Source organism: Thunnus thynnus, chromosome 10 (assembly GCF_963924715.1).
Source record: "Thunnus thynnus chromosome 10, fThuThy2.1, whole genome shotgun sequence".
NCBI classification, from domain to species: domain Eukaryota; kingdom Metazoa; phylum Chordata; class Actinopteri; order Scombriformes; family Scombridae; genus Thunnus; species Thunnus thynnus.
Window position 1 is genome coordinate 19,369,736 of NC_089526.1, and position 19,051 is coordinate 19,388,786.

At 37.7% G+C, this 19,051-nt stretch overlaps 2 protein-coding genes across 9 annotated transcripts; both read left to right on the top strand.

The window, feature by feature from the left end:
• The first annotated feature begins 4,843 nt into the window (after positions 1–4,843).
• LOC137191633 (myelin-associated glycoprotein) lies at positions 4,844–10,588 on the top strand. The gene is made up of 13 exons (XM_067601915.1): positions 4,844–5,307; positions 5,663–5,738; positions 5,846–6,241; positions 6,346–6,642; positions 6,988–7,087; positions 7,256–7,291; positions 7,722–7,754; positions 7,878–7,919; positions 8,164–8,190; positions 8,422–8,457; positions 8,559–8,630; positions 8,759–8,786; positions 8,883–10,588. The coding sequence occupies exons 2-13, from the start codon at positions 5,693–5,695 to the stop codon at positions 8,943–8,945; spliced, it is 1,176 nt and encodes a 391-aa protein (XP_067458016.1). The 5' UTR covers positions 4,844–5,307; positions 5,663–5,692; the 3' UTR covers positions 8,946–10,588.
• On the top strand, positions 9,646–18,771 carry LOC137191611 (uncharacterized). 8 transcript variants are annotated; one of them, XM_067601867.1, is made up of 19 exons: positions 9,646–9,776; positions 11,963–12,007; positions 12,121–12,504; positions 12,596–12,880; positions 12,966–13,262; positions 13,362–13,739; positions 13,835–14,122; positions 14,212–14,505; positions 14,601–14,645; positions 14,745–15,083; positions 15,193–15,489; positions 15,596–15,710; positions 15,871–15,918; positions 17,239–17,265; positions 17,465–17,491; positions 17,568–17,615; positions 17,932–17,994; positions 18,102–18,150; positions 18,593–18,771. In XM_067601867.1, the coding sequence occupies exons 2-19, from the start codon at positions 11,971–11,973 to the stop codon at positions 18,617–18,619; spliced, it is 3,048 nt and encodes a 1,015-aa protein (XP_067457968.1). In that variant the 5' UTR covers positions 9,646–9,776; positions 11,963–11,970; the 3' UTR covers positions 18,620–18,771. The 8 variants fall into 8 exon arrangements, 5 of the variants coding, with proteins under 5 accessions (XP_067457968.1, XP_067457965.1, XP_067457967.1 ...); XM_067601864.1 differs by lacking the exon at positions 18,593–18,771 and having other exon boundaries at positions 18,102–18,586; XM_067601866.1 differs by lacking the exon at positions 18,593–18,771 and having other exon boundaries at positions 17,571–17,615; positions 18,102–18,586.
• The last annotated feature ends 280 nt before the right edge of the window (positions 18,772–19,051 follow it).

The following is a 19,051-nucleotide window of genomic DNA, read 5'->3' on the forward strand; positions in this document are numbered from 1 at the left end:
GGTAAATTGAGGAAAGGTGGAGTTGATCGGATGAACAGTTTAAGAGATATGTGAAGGACATACAGACATATAGAGATTCCCTTTCTGGATAGTTTATAGCCACTTGCTGTAGAATTTTCTGAAGTTATTGAAAATTAATTAACATTTCTTTGGAGTTGTTGATTTATAAGCTGCAAGTGGCATAACAATTAAACATTAACATCAGAGGTTTGGTTGACACTGACATTGTTTTTGTTAACTTTTGTTTTTGCAGGGCAGAACAGGTGCAAAAAGCCCAGGAGGAAAACAAAACCACATGAACGCCTTGGTAAGGGAAAGATAGTCAATTGTTTTCCTCCTGCCAATATTAAAGGAATCTTTAAGCCAATAAACAATAACAAAGCTTTTTTAATTGGCCCACACTAACTATTTTAAAACCCCCATAATGCTGTGGTAATATGCAAGGTATTCCCTTAATATTTACATGTATAAATCTTTTCAACTAAAATGTTAAATATGCAAATAAATGAGTGATCTGTGAGCCATACACCGGCAAACACCTTTTACAAATCTTGCAAATATTGTGAGTTGGGATGCAGATTTGGTACAAGCAGAGGAAACCATCAGATCAGTGCAGCCATACTTAACATGGTTTCAAAGTTGTAATAAGTCATATTATAAATGTGGAGAAATTGAATTTTGGACCTACAGTTTGGGTTTCTATTTACAATCTGGTTTCTTTTTTTTATAGCGTGTCTCAAAAATGCTGATGAAGGGCTTGATCCCAGGAGGAAACAAAAGCAGCAGTGGTCTCCACCTGAGGTTGCAGCAGCGCTGAGACATTTCAAAGGTCTCATCAACAACGAGAAACTAGCGACAGTGATTGAGTGTCAGCAGTGCAAGACTGCTGAGCATCCTGCTCTAGCCAATTGCACAGTTCAAAACATAAGAGACTTTGTCAGAAATCGTGGCATATCCTTAAAGAAGAAAAGTGGTGACTGAACAGCCGCCATTTTTGTTTTCATTTGTGAAGATCTCCTTATAGTTAAAGCTAAAGGTTTATATCTGAATTATAGAATTGTCATGCTCTGACAAAAAACACAATTAAATTTAAGGCCTTGTTCACTGACTTCTGCATGTGGTTTAATTTCCTTATCTATCCATTACAAGGCTGTACCTGATGTAGATAACCAGTTCACATAAAAAGCATCACGTGTTTTAGTAACATGCCAGTATTAGCCCTTTGTTATAAAATGGTCCTCACAGATCAGGTATGTCTTTCCATTTCTCAGTGCTGTTGTGTAAAACAATTTGTCCTCATATATTAGGTGTGTCCTTTTAATGCACACTGCCTTCATTTCAGTGTTTGTGTGAAGCCAAGTTCCATTAAGTCATGTTAGACCCTTCAAGTCACTTCAGTGACACGTTTGTGTGTGTGTATATAACCACTGTCCTTATAAACTGACTAGGTCCTTATAGTTTCCATTTTTGTGATAGGCGGGGCTTATGCACCTAATTATCTATGTCCTTACAAGGATGCGTGTTGTCAGGTTGTTATATTTTCAGTTGCTTTGTGTGTATTCAACTTTTGAAGTGAGATTCTGGTAGTATGGCTCAAAATAGATTTTTTGATACTGACCACGTCTTTGTGGAGCAAGTGGAAAGGGGGGTCCATCTAATACAGCAAAAAACTTGTTTGAAAAAAATGTCCTTGTAATACATAAAGGCGGGTATGTGTGTGTGTGTAAAATAAAACTGGTGGCCTCTGTCTTCCAGTATATCTTCCAGTATATCTGCATATCGTGTGTTTCCACCAAGCGATTACAGGTCACAAACAGCTCTTTGTGTTTGACTGTTATTCTGTTTAAAGTCATGAAGCCATTGCGCTTCCACAGAGGTAGTTGGCAGGAAGAACTGAGACACATATAGTTGAAGTCAATGCAATTTACAAGCATTTTGAAACCCCATGCCACGGCCAGTTGGAGTGTGATTAGAGTGCCAGTGATTTCAGCTTATTGTGAGGACTGGGAGCCCAGCTGGAACTACCTGTGGGCAATATTTGTTTGCAGTAGTGGAAGTAGTCAAGTAGTTTTCATTGGGCCAAAAGTTCATCTTGGTGCCATGATGTTGGCAAGGTGTTGGTAGTTATGTCTGATATTTTGCTAACCTCAGTTGCTTTTGGTTGGTCAGGTGGGACACTGCATGCAAAGGTTCTGGTCCCAAGAACATAGCATTGAGCTTCAGTATTTTGGGGAACCAGGGAAAACAAAAATGTATCACTTCTCTTCATCAAATAAAACATTAAAATGTTTACCATTATGATCATTTTTATACCTTAATAGGGCAAAATATCCTGGGAGATACAATCAAAAATCCAAAATATACAAAATATTTTAAAAAAAAAAAGTGTGACAATGCTTTACTTAGGTGCAAATGAGATAAGTAATAATTTTTTACAACTAATTTTCCACTCTTGCCTGTTTAAGGGTTATTGCTCTTTTTACTGTAGTTTCTAAACAAACTACAGTAACCACTGTCTACAGGGACAAAGGAAAATGTCACCCAGTGCAACGGTGTGGTTTGATTTGTTTTTAGTTTTTGGACAGCTCAAGGGAAAAGGCTACACAAGGGAGCCACAATAGGCCCATTCTAAGACAATAGATCTAGTAGAAAAAATAGGAAAAAAGGAAGGAATGAAGAATAGGGATAGGATAGGGACAGACCTTCATGTCTCCAATATCTGACATGCAGGAGAAAATAAAAAATAAAAAAGATGATTTGAAATGCTTAGAGCTTACTCTTACTCTCAATGCTGAATTATGGTTTAAGAACTTTCTATGATTATGTTGATTAATGTTAAAAATCTCTTTTATAATCATGTGTCTTAGAATGACTATATGAAGAGTTGACCACAAATGTACTGTTCAGTGAAAATGAAACTCTTAATGATGGGAAAGTACGGGGGACTTGGGAGCAGATAGACAATCACAAGGAGGCTAAGTGTAGAAGAGGGTAGTGGAAAAAGGAAGTAGCAAAATAGAATGGCACAATTTGTATTTTTATGTCATGACTCACAACGGTGTCAGTTTTCAGTTTTCTTCTTTCTCAGTGACTTTAAGTGTAACATGCTGATTGGCTGTTTACAGTTTGGCATCTTAAAATGATCAGTTAAATAATTTGGTGCATGATTTTCAGTCCACAAGCCATTATTAACGTTATTATTTATCCATATGCTTTTCCTGCTTTGACAAGTCAAAATGTCTGCTGTGAAAGGGTCCATTCTTTCTGCAACTCAGTCTCCCAAAGATTACGTTTTTAAAGGCTACAACTGGGTTATGTTTCACATCAACGTAATGAAGAAATTTTGTTAACCAGCATATCTGGCAAGTCAATGTACTGAATGTTCTGGATATTGCAACTGTTATAGTAAAAGAAGATCTGTCATTAAGTGTTTTACTCTGTATCTTTACAAACAGGTTAATAGGGATGGTAGTGTGAAAGGCTTTCGTAAGAAGATGTTTAATTTGTCTAATTTGGCACATATTTTGTAGGTAAATGGGGACATATTTTTGTTCGGTGCACTTGATGTTACTCACTTCTCTGTTGAAAAGTCCCTGGTGGTTTGATTGGGGCCGTCACCCTTGGAGCAACTGCCTCTCATGCTATGCTTTTTGGTGAAATGCTGCCCAGCAAATACTCTCTGGCCAGGGACCTCCTCGCCACGTAGCCGGGGCTGAAGCCAAAGCCGCAGCATCTGTTGACAGGTGGAGCCCCACCTGTCAACAGATGCTTCAGTTGGGTTTAAAATAACCCCTTGAGCAGTAATGTTGACCAAAAATGGCCCCATTGACTATTGATAGCGGATTATCCAAAGTGAATCCCAGTTGTCTCCAATAAGAGTCTGTATAACTACCCTTTGTAAAAATAGTAACTATGAGTATGTGCACTCCAGTATCTATATAGAGGGAGAGAGGTCTTGCTAGTAAGCCCTCTCTTCATCGAGCCACCATTTCAGGCCTGCCCAAAAAATCCTGAACACAGAAATGGAGAAAAACAGTTTAGCACTCTAACTCCACAATTCAGTAATACATGGTTCAGTCTTTCCACATGTTTTCAGCAATTATTTTCCTAACATGTATAATGTGTTTAAAAGTAATCTCTGATTTTCTTTTACATGGAGTTTAATACATCTATGGTTTATGTGCCAGAGGGTCCAACTACAGACCTCATGTCTGGGGACCCCAGGTCATATAGAATTCCTTCAAAAGTTTAAGGTACCACTTACACCTCAAAAATATGCCAGGAGCATCATGCAGTGAGATTTTTTGAAGGGGCACAGTTTCACAATGTATATATTAATGTTCTAGTAATTATCTGCTTTGGCTTCTATGTTTATTGCAATTCTATCAGTAACTATAATTGAATGACACTTGTTATTAATGCTATATTGCATTTAATTACAATATTAAACAAGAAAATGTTAGCAAAAAGGCTTTAAACTCAAGAATAACATTAGCTGGTTAACATATAGTGATGTGGGCTCACAAACCACTGTTTTTACTTACACTATTTAGCTCTTGATCATTATTATTGTTGCTCGCTGATGAAACCAAACAGCACATTAACACAATCACCTCATCAAATAAGAAGAAGGCTATTAGAACAATTGCTCTGTTTTGATATATTTATTTATTTATTCATTTATTATCCCTGGTTTATATAATTGTTAATGGCTTTTATGTTTGAATAAAGTTATTAAACAAAAATCAAATGCCCTGTGTACCATTTCTGTAATGTTCTGAAGCCAACTTTCACATCAGGCCAGCTATGCAGAGATGAGAAAAGAGCCAGGGTTTTCACTTCTCTTTCTGTCACTTTTCACATGAACAACCCAGTATGAAACTGTCTTCCAGGAAAGACAGCCTGAATGTACTTATTTCCATTCTGCATTTGCAGTCTTGTTTTTTTTTTTTTTTTTGTATACTTCCCTTATTTTACCTGCAATTTTGTCTGTTACCCCCAGAGGTCATATCCTCATAAACTCAATGCCACAACTCTGATATCATGTACACAGAGAAGAGTCCACCCCTTGATTTCTGCACCATTAACTCTACTGCTATTGTCTCGGTTTTCAGAGGAAGTGGCACACTCCCCACACAAAGAAACATAAAGGTATTCTTCTTGCAATTCAGCTTGCAGTTTTTTCTGTTGCCTTTAGAGTTCGTATCTTTGTCAAATCCAAAAAAGCACACCACAGGTCATCACTCTGAGGGAAGTATTTTTAGTCCGTACAAACAGCTCTGACCAGCCAGACAGCAGCTTCACCAGGTAAGATTTGGGTAGCGCTACATTATACAATGTACATTGGTCAGTATATTTTCATTGTGCTCAGTAATAATTCAATTGAGCAATTCTGGATATTTGGGTTTGATATATAGGCACCACCACAGGATTTTATTTATCATTGTTGTTTATTTGGCTGACTGATTGGTTAGAAGGAATAGATAAGAGAGTGCTGGCAATTCACACAATCACGTGAAAAGGAAATATTTCTGATGAGGAATTTTAAATGGTTCATGTATCGTGTTGTTTAGGATGTGTTTCATAACTATGTTGTAACTTGTATGTGGTGATTTAATGTGTTATATTTTGTTTGCGTGGATGTCACTTAAACATCCCACAGTACAACACACTTGCAACAAGTCAGAGAAGTATGGAGAACGAGAGAAAGATGATGATATTCTGTCTGCTTTTGGCAGGTAACATGATTAGTTGCCCCTTTGTTTCAAATTTCTTTCCTATATACACCCCAGTTAAACTCCAGGAAGTTATTTGTTTCTTTGTATCTTCTGTTACTCTCTTTCAGCTCTTTGCAGCCCTGTGTTAACTGGAGAGTGGACGGCAACTGTTCCAGAAAACCTTGACGCCCTGGTTACATCCTGTGTCGTGATACCCTGTTCATTTACCCAAGCTAAAGAAAGGCTGCCCCACTCCAGACTCAGGGGGATCTGGCATCGTCCAGCAAGCCGAGATGACTGCATCTATCATGAGGATAAGACGCGGATCGTGGAAAACTTTCGGGGCCGCACAGAGTTGTTGGGAAATTTGGGCGACGGAAACTGCACCTTGCTAATGACTGAAATTAAAGATCATGATGATGGCCCTTTCTGTTTTCGGATTGAATTAGTACCAACAGGGACTCAAACATCCAAAATTGACAAGTTCTCCTTTGTTGAGGATTGCGTCCGCTTTAAAATGATCAGTATGTCACAAACTTTCCAACAATTCTTAAATCCATACCAGTTTTCTATGTAACAACAATGTACCTCTTTCTTTATCTCTGCCTTGTCCTTTTTTCATTCATAGCTGAACCTCCAAAACCAAGTCTGATTCACCCAAAGACAGCAGTTCAAGGTCGTCCCTACACCATCACCTGTTCAGTCCGCCATACCTGCCCCTCCCATATACCTAAACTCACATGGAGCAGAGGCACTAAAGATGATATCAATGAACTTCACAGAGAAATTCATGGTGGCTTCTGGGAGGTTCAGTCCACTCTGATTGTCATCCCTGAAGAGAAGGACGACCACACAGACATCACCTGCACAGCCAAATTTAATGGACCGAAGACATCCACTGAAAAAATGACACTTTATATAAAACGTAAGATCTCATTTGTTCATTTGTCCAATAGAGAATATTTGTGAATCTTTTAAGCTTAATAATGGGAGTGGTCATATTGAAGGTTACATTGGTCCATGATGACAGAGTCCTGCTGCTATTTATTACATGAACAGTCGATCATTGGCTTAATAAGCATGACACTGAGGATACTGAAATCAGCTTTAGTGTAGCTCATCATAATATCCACATATAATCTCATACTAACATTAGCTGTATTGAATTTTTAGAATGTCTATTATTTTGAAGCATATACTGGATGTTGTCTCTGCTCTGTTTGTGCAATAAAGGATGAATTGCTCATATATGAATTCTGTCTGTTTGCAGGTAAAGAAAACTATAACCACATCATCATTCCTGCAGTAGTGGGGATCGGCACTGCTGTGATCTTTGGAGGCCTCTGCATTTTCATGATGAAAAAATACAAGTGAGTTAATTCATTTTACAGACATAAACTGATAGCAAGAGCACATCAGATCAGCAATAGCATCTCTCCTCTCAACCCTGTTTCATTTTTAACACATGAAAGTTTGTGAAGTTTATGTTCAGTATGTGCTCCACAATAAAAAGTAATTTTTTTTCCTGTCTGCTCAAGGAATCGCATTGCAGAGCTCCAAAGTCAGGAAGGCAGGTAAGTACAAAAAGGTTGTAGATCAGATTCCATTTGTAGTCTACACTGATATCTACCATCAGACGTCACTATAAAGTCCCCCTGACCAAAAAAAAGAAACACTGGAACTCCTTCATTCCCACTGCCATAGGCATTTTAGACAAACCTTGAAACAACAATGAACTCTTACATATGCACTATGCCACTTTGCACACACAAGTACCATGTTTTTTATTCTGTCAAAGTAATTTGTGTTGTATATTTTATTTTGTTTTAGGTATAGGTATTGTATATTTTAGTAGAGTTTTGTACAGTACGCTGTATGCTGAACCACGTCTAAGACAATTTTCTGTCACAACAGACAATAGTTTTCTTAATCTGAAATATGAAGCTGAATCTGAATATCTTTATTTTCTGTGATTACTTTAATGTTATTTTCTGTCACATTTAGCATGTGGAACCGGCTTTCCAGGATGTCTCGCAGGTGAGAGAAAACTGTGATTTTGGAGTCTTTTTCTTTTTTCATCCTTAAGAGTTGCCAAGGACAGTGTTATCTTAGTAACTTAGTAACTTTAATAATGACACATTTGATCTGTGGAAATTTCAGGATTCGTTCTGATGGCCCAGGACCATCTCATACTGATCGAAGGCAAGAGGCATTTTAATGTCTTTATCTCTCTAAGTGCGGTACAGAATGTAATTTTATTGACTCATTTTGTACTGTCCCTTCTGCAGCTTTGTACAGACCACAGAATGGTGGTCCCTCTGTGATTTGCATACAAGTGCAGAAGTGTAGTGCAGTTTTTATTTGGTTTAAGGAAGGATAAGATCTTTGCTTTTATTTATATGCCTCACATCATTTGCTTACTTTCTGTTCTCTTTTTTTTGTGCAGAAGATCTATTTGGAGCAGATTTTCGAGGTAAGACATGAAAAACTTTGATGGTAGCACGCTCGCTTCAACTGAGAAGTTTCACAAGTTTCTTCATTGCTTGGTAGTTTTTACAGTTCAAACACACTTGAAGAAACTTTTTTTGTTCTGTTGAAAGTACATCTCTGTATTTTATTCTCTGCATTAATATGTTAATTCTTTTTACTACATTATATACAAAAAAAAAAACAAAAAAAAACAATAAATCTACTTCTTTTACAGAAGGCCTAATGCTGACAGGTCAGATTTGGATCATATGTAAGTGTGTTTAAAAAAAAAAAAAAAAAAAAAAAGTAAAGAATTTTTAATAGCTAATTGTTTTTTTGTAATTATGTAGTGGAATACATTTTAACCCACAGGCCCAATAACGAAAGTTCAAAATCCGGTGCCTACCAGAAAACCTCCAAGCCTCGTTTCCCATCCCCCAAAAGGTACCTGGCTCACTTCTCTTGAACCTTGGCAAAATATAGACATCATATACAGCAAAAATTGGGTTTTTTTCTAATGCCATTCTTTTTCTCTGTCTTTTTGTGTTGTTGCTGTTGTTAATGGGCCTCAGCCAGCCAAAATCCTACAATTACAAAGCGGTATTGGTGGACTACCAATTATTTCTATTCAAAAATGATATACAATACACTGGCACTATCGACATATGTCACACTAATAACTTTTATCTCTCACAGGAACTTGATGATGGTGATGATTACATAAATACTGCCGACCTCAACGTGTATGGAAACCTCTGAAAAAAAGAAAAGCATTTGTACCCACAGCAACCAACAAACCTAATCACGCTTACAATGATCATTTGTATTAAGTCCATTTACTGCTTGCAGTTTTGTTCTCTTCCATTAATTATAATAATAGCTTTATTTGTATAGCACCTTTCATACAAAAAAAATGCAGCTCAAAGTGCTTCACAGCAAAGGAAATTACATGCACAAAGTAATTTACATTAAGCACAATATATCTAATTCTGTCACTGTAACTTTATGTTTAAATATATAATATTATATATAGAATGTTTTTGAATGGCTGCCATTATGTTTCTGCATAACTGTAAGTATGCCATGTTTAGGCATGGTGTCACCAATGTTGGTCCTAATCAAAATGCCACAGTGATTTTGAATTAAATAATCTGATAATAAAATGAGGAGATTGATACCACTCTTCTGGCTGTCTGTTAAATGTAAGGCCACAGCCAGCATCTTAGCCAACAAGCACATCTTACACTCATTGTTAACATGCTGTTAATTAGATATATTTTAAAGAGCTGGAAGGCAGTTAGCTGTTTAAAGCTGTTTTTATGCCTGGCTGAGCTCCATTAATATCTATTTGCTAGTGCTAATGCTAGTGTATTTTATATTTCACAATCATTTGCAAGAATGTTTCCATGTACTAGCAATGTAAACCAAGTTTGGTCAGATACATGGATTTCATTATAGAATTTAAAAACCCTCCTTGTGGCACATATCCTCCACCCATGTTTTTGGGGAAGTTAGGCTACTTAAAATGATGCGTGGCCAGGGACTTTTGCTAAAGGTGGTGGAACTCTTCATAAACATTCAACTCTAGTGGTAAGTCATTTTAGTCTTTTAAAAAAAGCTACATAAAAGAAAATTTTCAGCATTCTTAAAGTGTTATTAGTTAATATGCTGAAACACTGTATTTTAAAGCATTTGATCAAATTCATGTATCTATTTTTTTGTGATATCATTGCTTCTGCATAGTGACAAAAAGTAGCACAGACTGGTTTTTATTAGAAATCTGACACAGTTTAGACTAAATTTAAGCGCAGCCAAGCTCAAGAAATCACAGACTTGCATGTTACAAAAATATCTGTCTCTGTCTTACAATTCAAAAACAAAATGTAAAATTCTGATTCCTGTGGGGGAGAAATGCACAAAATAATATTTCTTAATAGCCTGAGATCATTTTGCTTGTAACCATGAGTGTCTCAGGAGTTTTCTCTTCCTGTTTTTCTTTTTTATACCATATTGCCTATGGCAATAACTGGCCTGAACTTAGAACACTCAAATTTTAAGTAAAGCAGTTTAACCGCTTTAGAAAGAAGTGAAATTATCTCAGTCTATTTACAAAATTGGTGTATGTTTTTAGATGTAACATAATGTGGTTTGTTTTTTTTAAGTGCCTTTAGATTGTGTGTTTTCTATGGCATTTCTGTGATAAAAAACAAAAACAAAACATGTATCTCATTATGTTATTTGCTGTTATGTTATTTGTTATTAATATACTTAATATACTGTTTGTCTGCACATCTTTGTCATTGCTGCCTATATTTACCAGTATGTTTAAATCATTAAATCATCATGTTTACCTATTAAAATATGTTTAATTAAATTAAGAATAAAGAAATAAAGAGATTAAATGTGATTTTTTTTTTCAGTACATGTACATAATGTAGCAGGCAGGCGCTGTGTTATTGTGTTATTACTATTTTACAAGCAGTCCATACAAAATCATTTGGGCTGTTCATGTACACACCTGCTGTAACATGCATGTGTGATCTCCCTTTTTAGTATGAGGTTTTTCATTGTTTTTTGGACTTTTTTTCTGTCACAAAAAACCCATTCTGGTTGAATAGTCTGTACGTTAGAGATTATGGGTGGGGCCCTTAAAATGATTCTTCTCCAAAATCAATGTACAAAGAGGAACTCTCTGTAGTCTTGAAAGGTGGCTTTTGGACCTTAACACATACAAGCAAGGATACTTTGGCTTGTACTGCTTTAGCTGCGTTTCCATCAAAAGTCTCAGGGCAGGGACTAGTGTCTAGAATTTGACTGCCCTAGCCGGGGCTGTTTCTGGGCATTTTAGTGCCCTTGGTGAGATGTCTGGCGCCTCTGAGGTAATCAATCCTTTCATTATATTTTGAATTTATTATTAGGACAGCCCCTTGAGATGCAGCATCTCATTTTCAAGGGGTTCCTAAAAACACAAAATACAAAATATAACACATACATACAGAGACATTGTTACATAATAAACATACATCCTGAAGCGATGGAAAACGGTAATAGATCTAAGAGAACGAGGAAGATTATTTCAGAATATTTTCTGTCATTTCTGTACTGTGGTGCAAGTATTTTCTGTATGAGACTTTCACTTCTGGCTCCTCTGGCCACAATATTTATTTTAATTCAGTTTTTCCCCTCATTATACAACCTACACAGCGCACTTCAGGCATGCATTAAAATGAGTAAAGTAACTTAGATATGTTTTACAGCAGAATTACATATTAAGATAATTAAGAAACATGCTTGTTTTCCTCTATTGTCCTATTTATAAATATAATATCTAAGTATCATAAAGTATCTTCAACAATATCCACACAGAGGATCTCAGTGTGAATCTGTTGCGGCAGGATGGTCTAAACAGGATTTCGACAGACAGGAACTGACTTCTGCATCAACAAAATACTGAAGTTTTCTGCCAGCTGCAGCACTTTATGTGGTCGCTCACTGCTGTTGCTTTCATATCATTAACTGTTTTTATTTGATGCTCCTTAGTTCAGTGATTCACAATGCTGTGCCTTCAGTGTTTCAGCAGGTGATTTTGACAGGTGTCATTCCGGGAACAAACAGCTTTTTAATTGTTTTTAGGGTGAAATCTGTCTTTTCTGGAGAAGGCACTTCTGAGAAATATGAAAAAGGAACCACAGATGTGTATCCTAAGAATATGTTTTATTTCTGGGTGTAAACTTTCAATGCATAATACTAAGATGGACATTTCTCATATGTTTTAGGTCATAAGATGTCTGGCCATTTCCTCCTGAGCTTCTGTGTTCTAGGTACTACAACTTTGTAGTGTGCTGTTCTCTCTAACATTTGTTTATCAGACATATAAAAACTGACCTGGTCTTCACATTTGTAATTCTCTCTTTGCATAATGGTCCTCTTGCAGGATACCTTTTCAGCAATGTCAGGGCTTGGGTTGTAAAGATGCCAAGCCATATCAAAGGGATGAAGGGTTCCTGCCTTGTCATCCCTTGCACATTTGACTACTATCAATACCCACCCATGAGACCAGACCGTGTGGTTTGGTACCAGTATGTGAACCGCGGATATCCTTTGGTTTATGACAATTGGTATCCAAATGCTGTCATTTGGATATTTAACGGCAAAACAAGTAAATATCCCTCAAAATATGGCAAAGACTGCAGTCTTCAAATCAACCCAGTGGATTGGCATCACCACAGACAGAAGATCTACCCCTGGGTAGATCCAGAGAATGTTGGGAAGAGTACCTACCGATTCTATGATACAACTGTAACAATTGAAGTAGTGGGTAAGTTGTCAGGGTGAGCTCATAAAAAATTAAAAATTTAGGTGGATTATATTTATTTTCATTAACACATCTTCACATTTTCTTTGTAAAGACAGGGCAGAGAAACCAGTAATTACGATCTCTGGAGACATGAAGGTGGGACAGTCTGTGACAGTGCAATGCAGTGTTTATCACACCTGTCCCACATATCCACCAAAGCTGAGTCTCAACATCCCAGGACGCACCCGTCTCACTCATAGTTCCCTGTCTGATGGCACATCCAAAACCACCTTGACAATCAAGCTGAACATAGTGAGAGACCAGCAAACTGTGGAGTGTGACGTTCGACACACTGGTGGTCGCACTGCAAAAGCGTCTCGAACCTTTTATGCTCAATGTAAGTGATGGGTGTGCAAAAAATAAAACCAGTTTTCCTTTAATGTTGACCTGAAAATTTAAACCTTTTACCTTTTATATCTCAGGCTCCATTTTACCACTGACTATCAGCGATACATCAGAAGAATTTCTTGAGGGATATCCCAAAAAAATAACCTGCACTTCCTCATACACATGCTCTCAACATAAACCAACTCTCACATGGAACGATGGTAGCATGCCAGCCTCCACTACTGACATCAAGAGTGGAAATGCTCAGTGGCAAACTGTCTCCACGCTGACATTCACAGCATCAACTAATGACCATGGAAGATCTCTGACATGCTATGCACGCTTCAATGGAGGAGAGACGCAGCAAACAAGCATTACCCTACGAGTTAAGAGTGAGTAGAAATAATAATAATCTTTAACAACTGAACTTTATTTACTTGGTTTAACAAATTGGTTCTTCACATAAAATATTTCTTTCTATTTTCTTAAAGGAAATATGCTGTCCCGGGGTTGGTCCTTCACCACCCCTGGCAGCATCACAGGTATGAGAGGTTCCTGTGTCATCATTCCTTGCAGATTCACTTACAGTACCTCTCAACCGGCTGACCTCCAAGTTATATGGTTCTTGTACCAGAGCAATGGATACCCACCTGTATTTAGCCAAAGACAGGATGTTATTAGTAAGTTTCGTGGGATAACCAGCTTGACTGGATCTGTGAGCGAGGGGAATTGTAGTCTTAAGATTGAGAGCCTAGAGATGTCACACAACCAGGAGAGACTTTATCCATGGGTGGATAAGAACCCAATTACCTCCTACCACACCCAAGGTTTCACATTTTATGATAAAACGACTCAACTTATTGTTTCAGGTAAGTATCTGGGTGCATGTTCTCCATCCTCTTATTATATTCCAAATTTCAAAAACGCAGTTATTCAAATACCTATTGATGCTTTGATTTTCTAGACCATGCCCAGGACCCACAGCTGAGTCTCAATGGTATCCCCAGGGTGGGAGAGCAGAGCACAGTGTCCTGCAGTGTGCAGCATACATGTCTCTCTCTTCCACCCATCCTGAGTCTAACTGGCATACCTGGAACCGACCATGTTATGGACACTCTGGTATCTGATGAGATTTGGGAGAGGAAAGTGGAGCGAACATGGAGTGTAACAGAGGAAAACCAGGGTGTGAAGTGTACTGTTAGTTACCATGGTGGTCAGAAAGCCACAAGTGAGCTCAAGCTCAATGTCCAATGTGAGTACAACTTGAGGCGATGTGGTATTTGAATTCAAATGAAAATGCTGTTGTTTAGAGGTCAGCATCACTTTCGCATTTCTGCTAAGGTCCGTATGACGACATCAGGATGGATGAGTGGCAAGGCGAGGCGACAGAGGGTGTGGCAAAGAGTGTGATTTGCTCTGTTTCCTACAAGTGCGAGAAAAATACACCAAACATTGTGTGGAATTACAAAAACATGCAGTATTCATTACACACTGAAGAAATCTCTAGCAACACCTACAAAACAGTGTCAAATCTAACCTTCATTGGCTCTCTAGAGGATGATGGTAAATCTTTGACCTGCACTGCTCGGTTTATCACTGGGGAGACTTCAGACTCTGTAACACTTCATATAAAAAGTGAGTTTCTACATGTCATACATTGTAGTCAATAAAAAATGGGAGAACATTAGAGGAAGATTTTATTGACAGTGCCTTGTTGTCATTTTTTCCAGAATATGAAAAACCAATTGAAGAAACAGATCCACATGAAAGAGACAGTGGGTGTACATCTCATTTAATTAATGTCATTGCCATATTACAACCCAAGTGGACTCATCTTTACAAGCAATCCAACATGGCCTTTTCTCCTTTTACAGTGTTGAGCAATCTGGCTGCTGACGTTCCTTTCAGATTCACCGCCCTTACCCGCTCCTGTGTGGTGATTCCCTGCAGCTTCGAGCACCACGAGGTTCTGCCTATGACACGTGGGATCTGGTCCAAAAAAGCCGGGGGTGTTGTCTATCATAATGGCAAGAGCAATGTGCTTGACCATTTCAAGGATCGCACCAAACTATTAGGACATCTGCAGGAGGGAAACTGCTCACTAGAGATTGATGACATCAAGCCCTTTGACAATGGGCCCTTCTGTTTCCATGCAGAGAGAGGAAACGATGGATACAAATTCAACAACAGCTGTGTTTTTATTGTTATGAAAGGTCTGGAGTCAACACTAACTATTTAGCTTAGTGAAATATGTCAAGCTATTCATCTGTTTGCTTCTAATCTAGAAAAAAAAGTACTCTTCTTTGTGTCTCATTTGCTCAGCTTCCCCAGACAAACCAGTGATGACCCCAGTCCCAGCAGAAGTCGATGCTGGCTCTACAATCACTGTCTCGTGTTCTGTAACGCACACATGTTCCTCACATCCTCCAGTGTTCTCATGGAGTGTCCATGAACTCACCACTGAGGTCACACACACCTGGACGCCGCAAGGCATCTGGGAGACAACTTCCACAATCACTTTCACAGCTGCTGGAGGAGACGGACCCCAAGACCTAACTTGCACTGCCATGTTCTGGCGTGGAAAGCAACAAGCCAGCACAGTCAAACTGAATGTGAAGGGTTAGAGTAAAAAAATTCATCTGTCATGTTGTAATATTATCATATACTGAGTTGTGTTATTTCCTTAATACATTTGCATGAGACTCAAATGTTCCTTCATCACCAGGATCCCTGATGTACCAGTTGAGAAGAAGTCTCCCAGTAGCTACTCCAGTCTCAATTCTAGTTCTGATTATTATCACCTTAGCTGCAGTGTTTGGAGTAGTCATCTATAGGAGAAGGTAGGTGTCGATTCAGAATGTGCTGATATACTGATAAGATCAGCAATACACTGATGGTGGTACTTGTCTATTTTAGAATGCAAAAGTCAGTATTTACTAGTGTATTGGCTCTAGAGTGAAAACATGACAGATTTTTACAGTATTTTTTTCTAACCAACAGGAGGCATACTGATGATTCTATGAGACCACCTCCTCGACCAGAGAAAAGGTATGTAGTTAAAGGATAGGTTCACAATTTTTCAAGTCTGTCTTAAGACAACAGTTAGGTTCCCATATGATCACTGAAACATGTTTTGTTTGCTGTCATCATTCCTCCTGCTCATACTGACCATTAGAAGATCCACACTGTCTGTCGAGGGGAGACTCGACACACAGTGTTTTCCTGTTCAGCGGCAGTGGAACAATCGTGATAAAAAGAGTGAATTTGGCACCAAAAAGATGGTAACTTTGAAAGATATCGTCTTGATTTGACTTATTTGGATGGCTGCATTTTAGCTTCAAATAAACCTAAATACATGCACAGAAGGTACATTTTGGATTCTGGCCCCCATCACTTACATTGAAAGTGCATTATGAAGGGATCTCTTAATGGTCAGTGTGAACAGGAGGAATAAATACAGCAAGAAAAACATGTGTCAATGTTAATTTGGGCAACTGACTGTTGTTTTAGGGCAGACTTGAAAATTTGTGAACTTATCCTTTAAACCCGAATGTGCAGAATGATGACATTATTGACAACTAGATTTCAGTTAGACACACTTACATCAAGGAATTTAACATTTATAACATAAATTATACAATTAGATTTGACAGAAAAGGCTTTGCTGTTTGAGAGAGGTCTCAAAGAATTGGAGAAGCATCAAGGATTCTGCTGGGAGAATTAATCCCCCTTAAAACACACTCATTAAATCAACAATACTAAAAATACAGCACATGAGAAGGAGGTTCGGGTGGTGGAGGGAGTTGCGACAGAAAACAGCAACAGAGTAAAGGTACGGTTTCATTACATCTGTTCAACAAAATTTGCTGGCAGTCGGCTCTGACAAAGGACATTATGTAATGTTTCTGATACTTGCAATAAACAAATATTGATCTGAGCGATCACAAACTGTGAACAGTGTATGAGAGCATCTTCAGCATAAGCAAATCGGAAATGGAGAGAGTATTCATCGGATGAAGGTGTAATGCGACTATACCTTAATAGTGAGAGGGTTCAGGGCCTAATGGTGGTGCATGAGTAGGCCTATGATTGGACACAACTAGTCAGCTTTACTTGAAGAGTTTACCAACTTTTATGTAAACAGTGTCACGGCTCTTGTCAATCAGATGTAATTGTCTTTTTAATAGTCAGCTGATAGCCAAACTGTTTGTGAATGAGCCAGAGATTGTGAAAAATGTAAACCAGCTAATGCTAACTGTATGCTCCACATACTGAAAACTTGATCTTAATTGTGACTGAACCCACATGTCCTGTATTTCCACCAAAAAGCATTTTAAATATCTGTTTCTGCCATTCAAACATTCACAGGAGATCGCTATGGGGTAGATTATCCAGGTAAGCTTGTTTAATAACTGCCTTTTGTTGGTCCCACATCATGCCAGATAAAAACAATGATTAACTGTAATCTATGTACAGCCTTTTAAACTTGTGTCACTTAAAATAATTCCTCTACAGGCAGCTTTCTTTACAAAGTGGCCAAATACGGTAGACCTATAGTCTTCTAGCAAATAGTAACACTTTGCTCTCCATACAGGCACTCCATTTGGAGCAGATTTTCCCGGTAAGAACACTTTTAATCCACTTTAATTCACTTTTAATCCACAATTGCCTCATGTTTACATTTCTACCCTCTTCAGTAGAGCAGATGATGGTCGCATTGGTTGGCAAGCTGAGAGAAAACCCAAGTAGGTGCTCTCAAATGTTGGTTTTAGTTTCCGCTCTCACTGTTAAAGTGGCTGTCTGTTTTAAATTGAATTGACACTGTTCTCATAGGAATTCTTCAACCTTCTGTTTAATGCAGTTACAGTAAGAAATCTTAAACATAAATTTAAAGTATCAATTACATAATTAACATTAATTACCCTTGCAGACACCAAGGCAACAGTGTGAACCTTGGTGTTGGCTATTCATACATGTTAAACTATGCTACACTGTTACATCAAACAGTCCGAAAAGCAAAGACCAAAACTAATATTGTTCATGTGGATTCCCTCCTCCTAGAAACAACACCACCACTATAAATTACGATCCTCCAATCTCCAAACGTTTTCCTTCCCCAAAGGAGTGAGTTTTAAGTCACTTCTATTTCTTTCTGTTTTAAATGCCTTTCCATTGTTCTTTATATTGTTATGTGTTATTTATTATTCCTCTTATATTTGTGTTTGATCAAGTAATCGGAGACCTCCTCGCCCTGCCAAGCCTGAGGTTAACTATGCAGTGGTGAGTGGAAATGCCCAAATCACATGTACATGAAAAGAAAATTAACTTTTGCCATTACTTTTACTTTCTGGACACAAGCTAGTCATTTCATGTTTCACCACCAACCATTAAGAATAAGACATCCAACCAATAACTCAATCGCTGGTTTTTCAACAATGCTCACCTTTCTGCAAAAATTTTTTTTTTTTTGTGTGAGAAGTGTTACAACCACAGTTTGTGCTGTTAATAACTAACATGTCAAAGCTGTTCCATAAAGAAAATGTGCCTGGTTTCCTCTGTTTACACCACACAGAAACTTTTGGTTTCATCTGACCGAAATGCTTGTTGAAAACAATGTGGTTACATGATGTTTCCTGACCTGACTTATTGCTGTTTTTCTGCAAAGCTACAGAGAACAATTTGAGATTGTAATTAATCTCAATTTTCTTCTAATTTATTGCAGGATTACCAAGTATATGGCAATATTTGAGTTCTTCAAGATATCTTGTGCTCCACGATGATGTTGCTGTTATTATTTTACATTTATATACGCCCCCCCACCCCCACCCCCCCGCTGTGTGTTTACAGGTTTAAGTTTGGTTTTGGGTATTGATTTCTATGAGGTTTATATGTTGCTATGTATAATGTGTCAATAAAAATAATACACAAAAAAATGATTTCATATTACTTATTATTATTATTATTATTATTATTATTATTATTATTATTATTATTATTTCTATGAAAGGCAAAAACTTTTTTGTTCCGAGATCTCGGTTTGTTTGTTTTGTTTTGTTTTTATTGTTCTTGTTGGGACCCGAGGCTTAAGAATTGAGGTTGAAGTACACTGGGCTTGAACCTAATTGTCCTAGCTAAATTGGGTTGTCATATTGAAGTTCAATAATTCCTGTCACAAGTACAG

Coding starts and splice junctions, on each gene's coding strand:
- LOC137191611 (XM_067601864.1), top strand. CDS start 11,971: ATGTCTGGCCATTTCCTCCTGAGCTTCTGTGTTCTAG. Junction 13,740..13,834: donor GACTCAACTTATTGTTTCAG/GTAAGTATCTGG, acceptor TTGATTTTCTAG/ACCATGCCCAGGACCCACAG. Junction 17,616..17,931: donor CAAGCTGAGAGAAAACCCAA/GTAGGTGCTCTC, acceptor CCCTCCTCCTAG/AAACAACACCACCACTATAA.
- LOC137191633 (XM_067601915.1), top strand. CDS start 5,693: ATGGAGAACGAGAGAAAGATGATGATATTCTGTCTGCTTTTGGCAG. Junction 6,242..6,345: donor CGTCCGCTTTAAAATGATCA/GTATGTCACAAA, acceptor TTTCATTCATAG/CTGAACCTCCAAAACCAAGT. Junction 7,920..8,163: donor CCATCTCATACTGATCGAAG/GCAAGAGGCATT, acceptor TTTTTTGTGCAG/AAGATCTATTTGGAGCAGAT.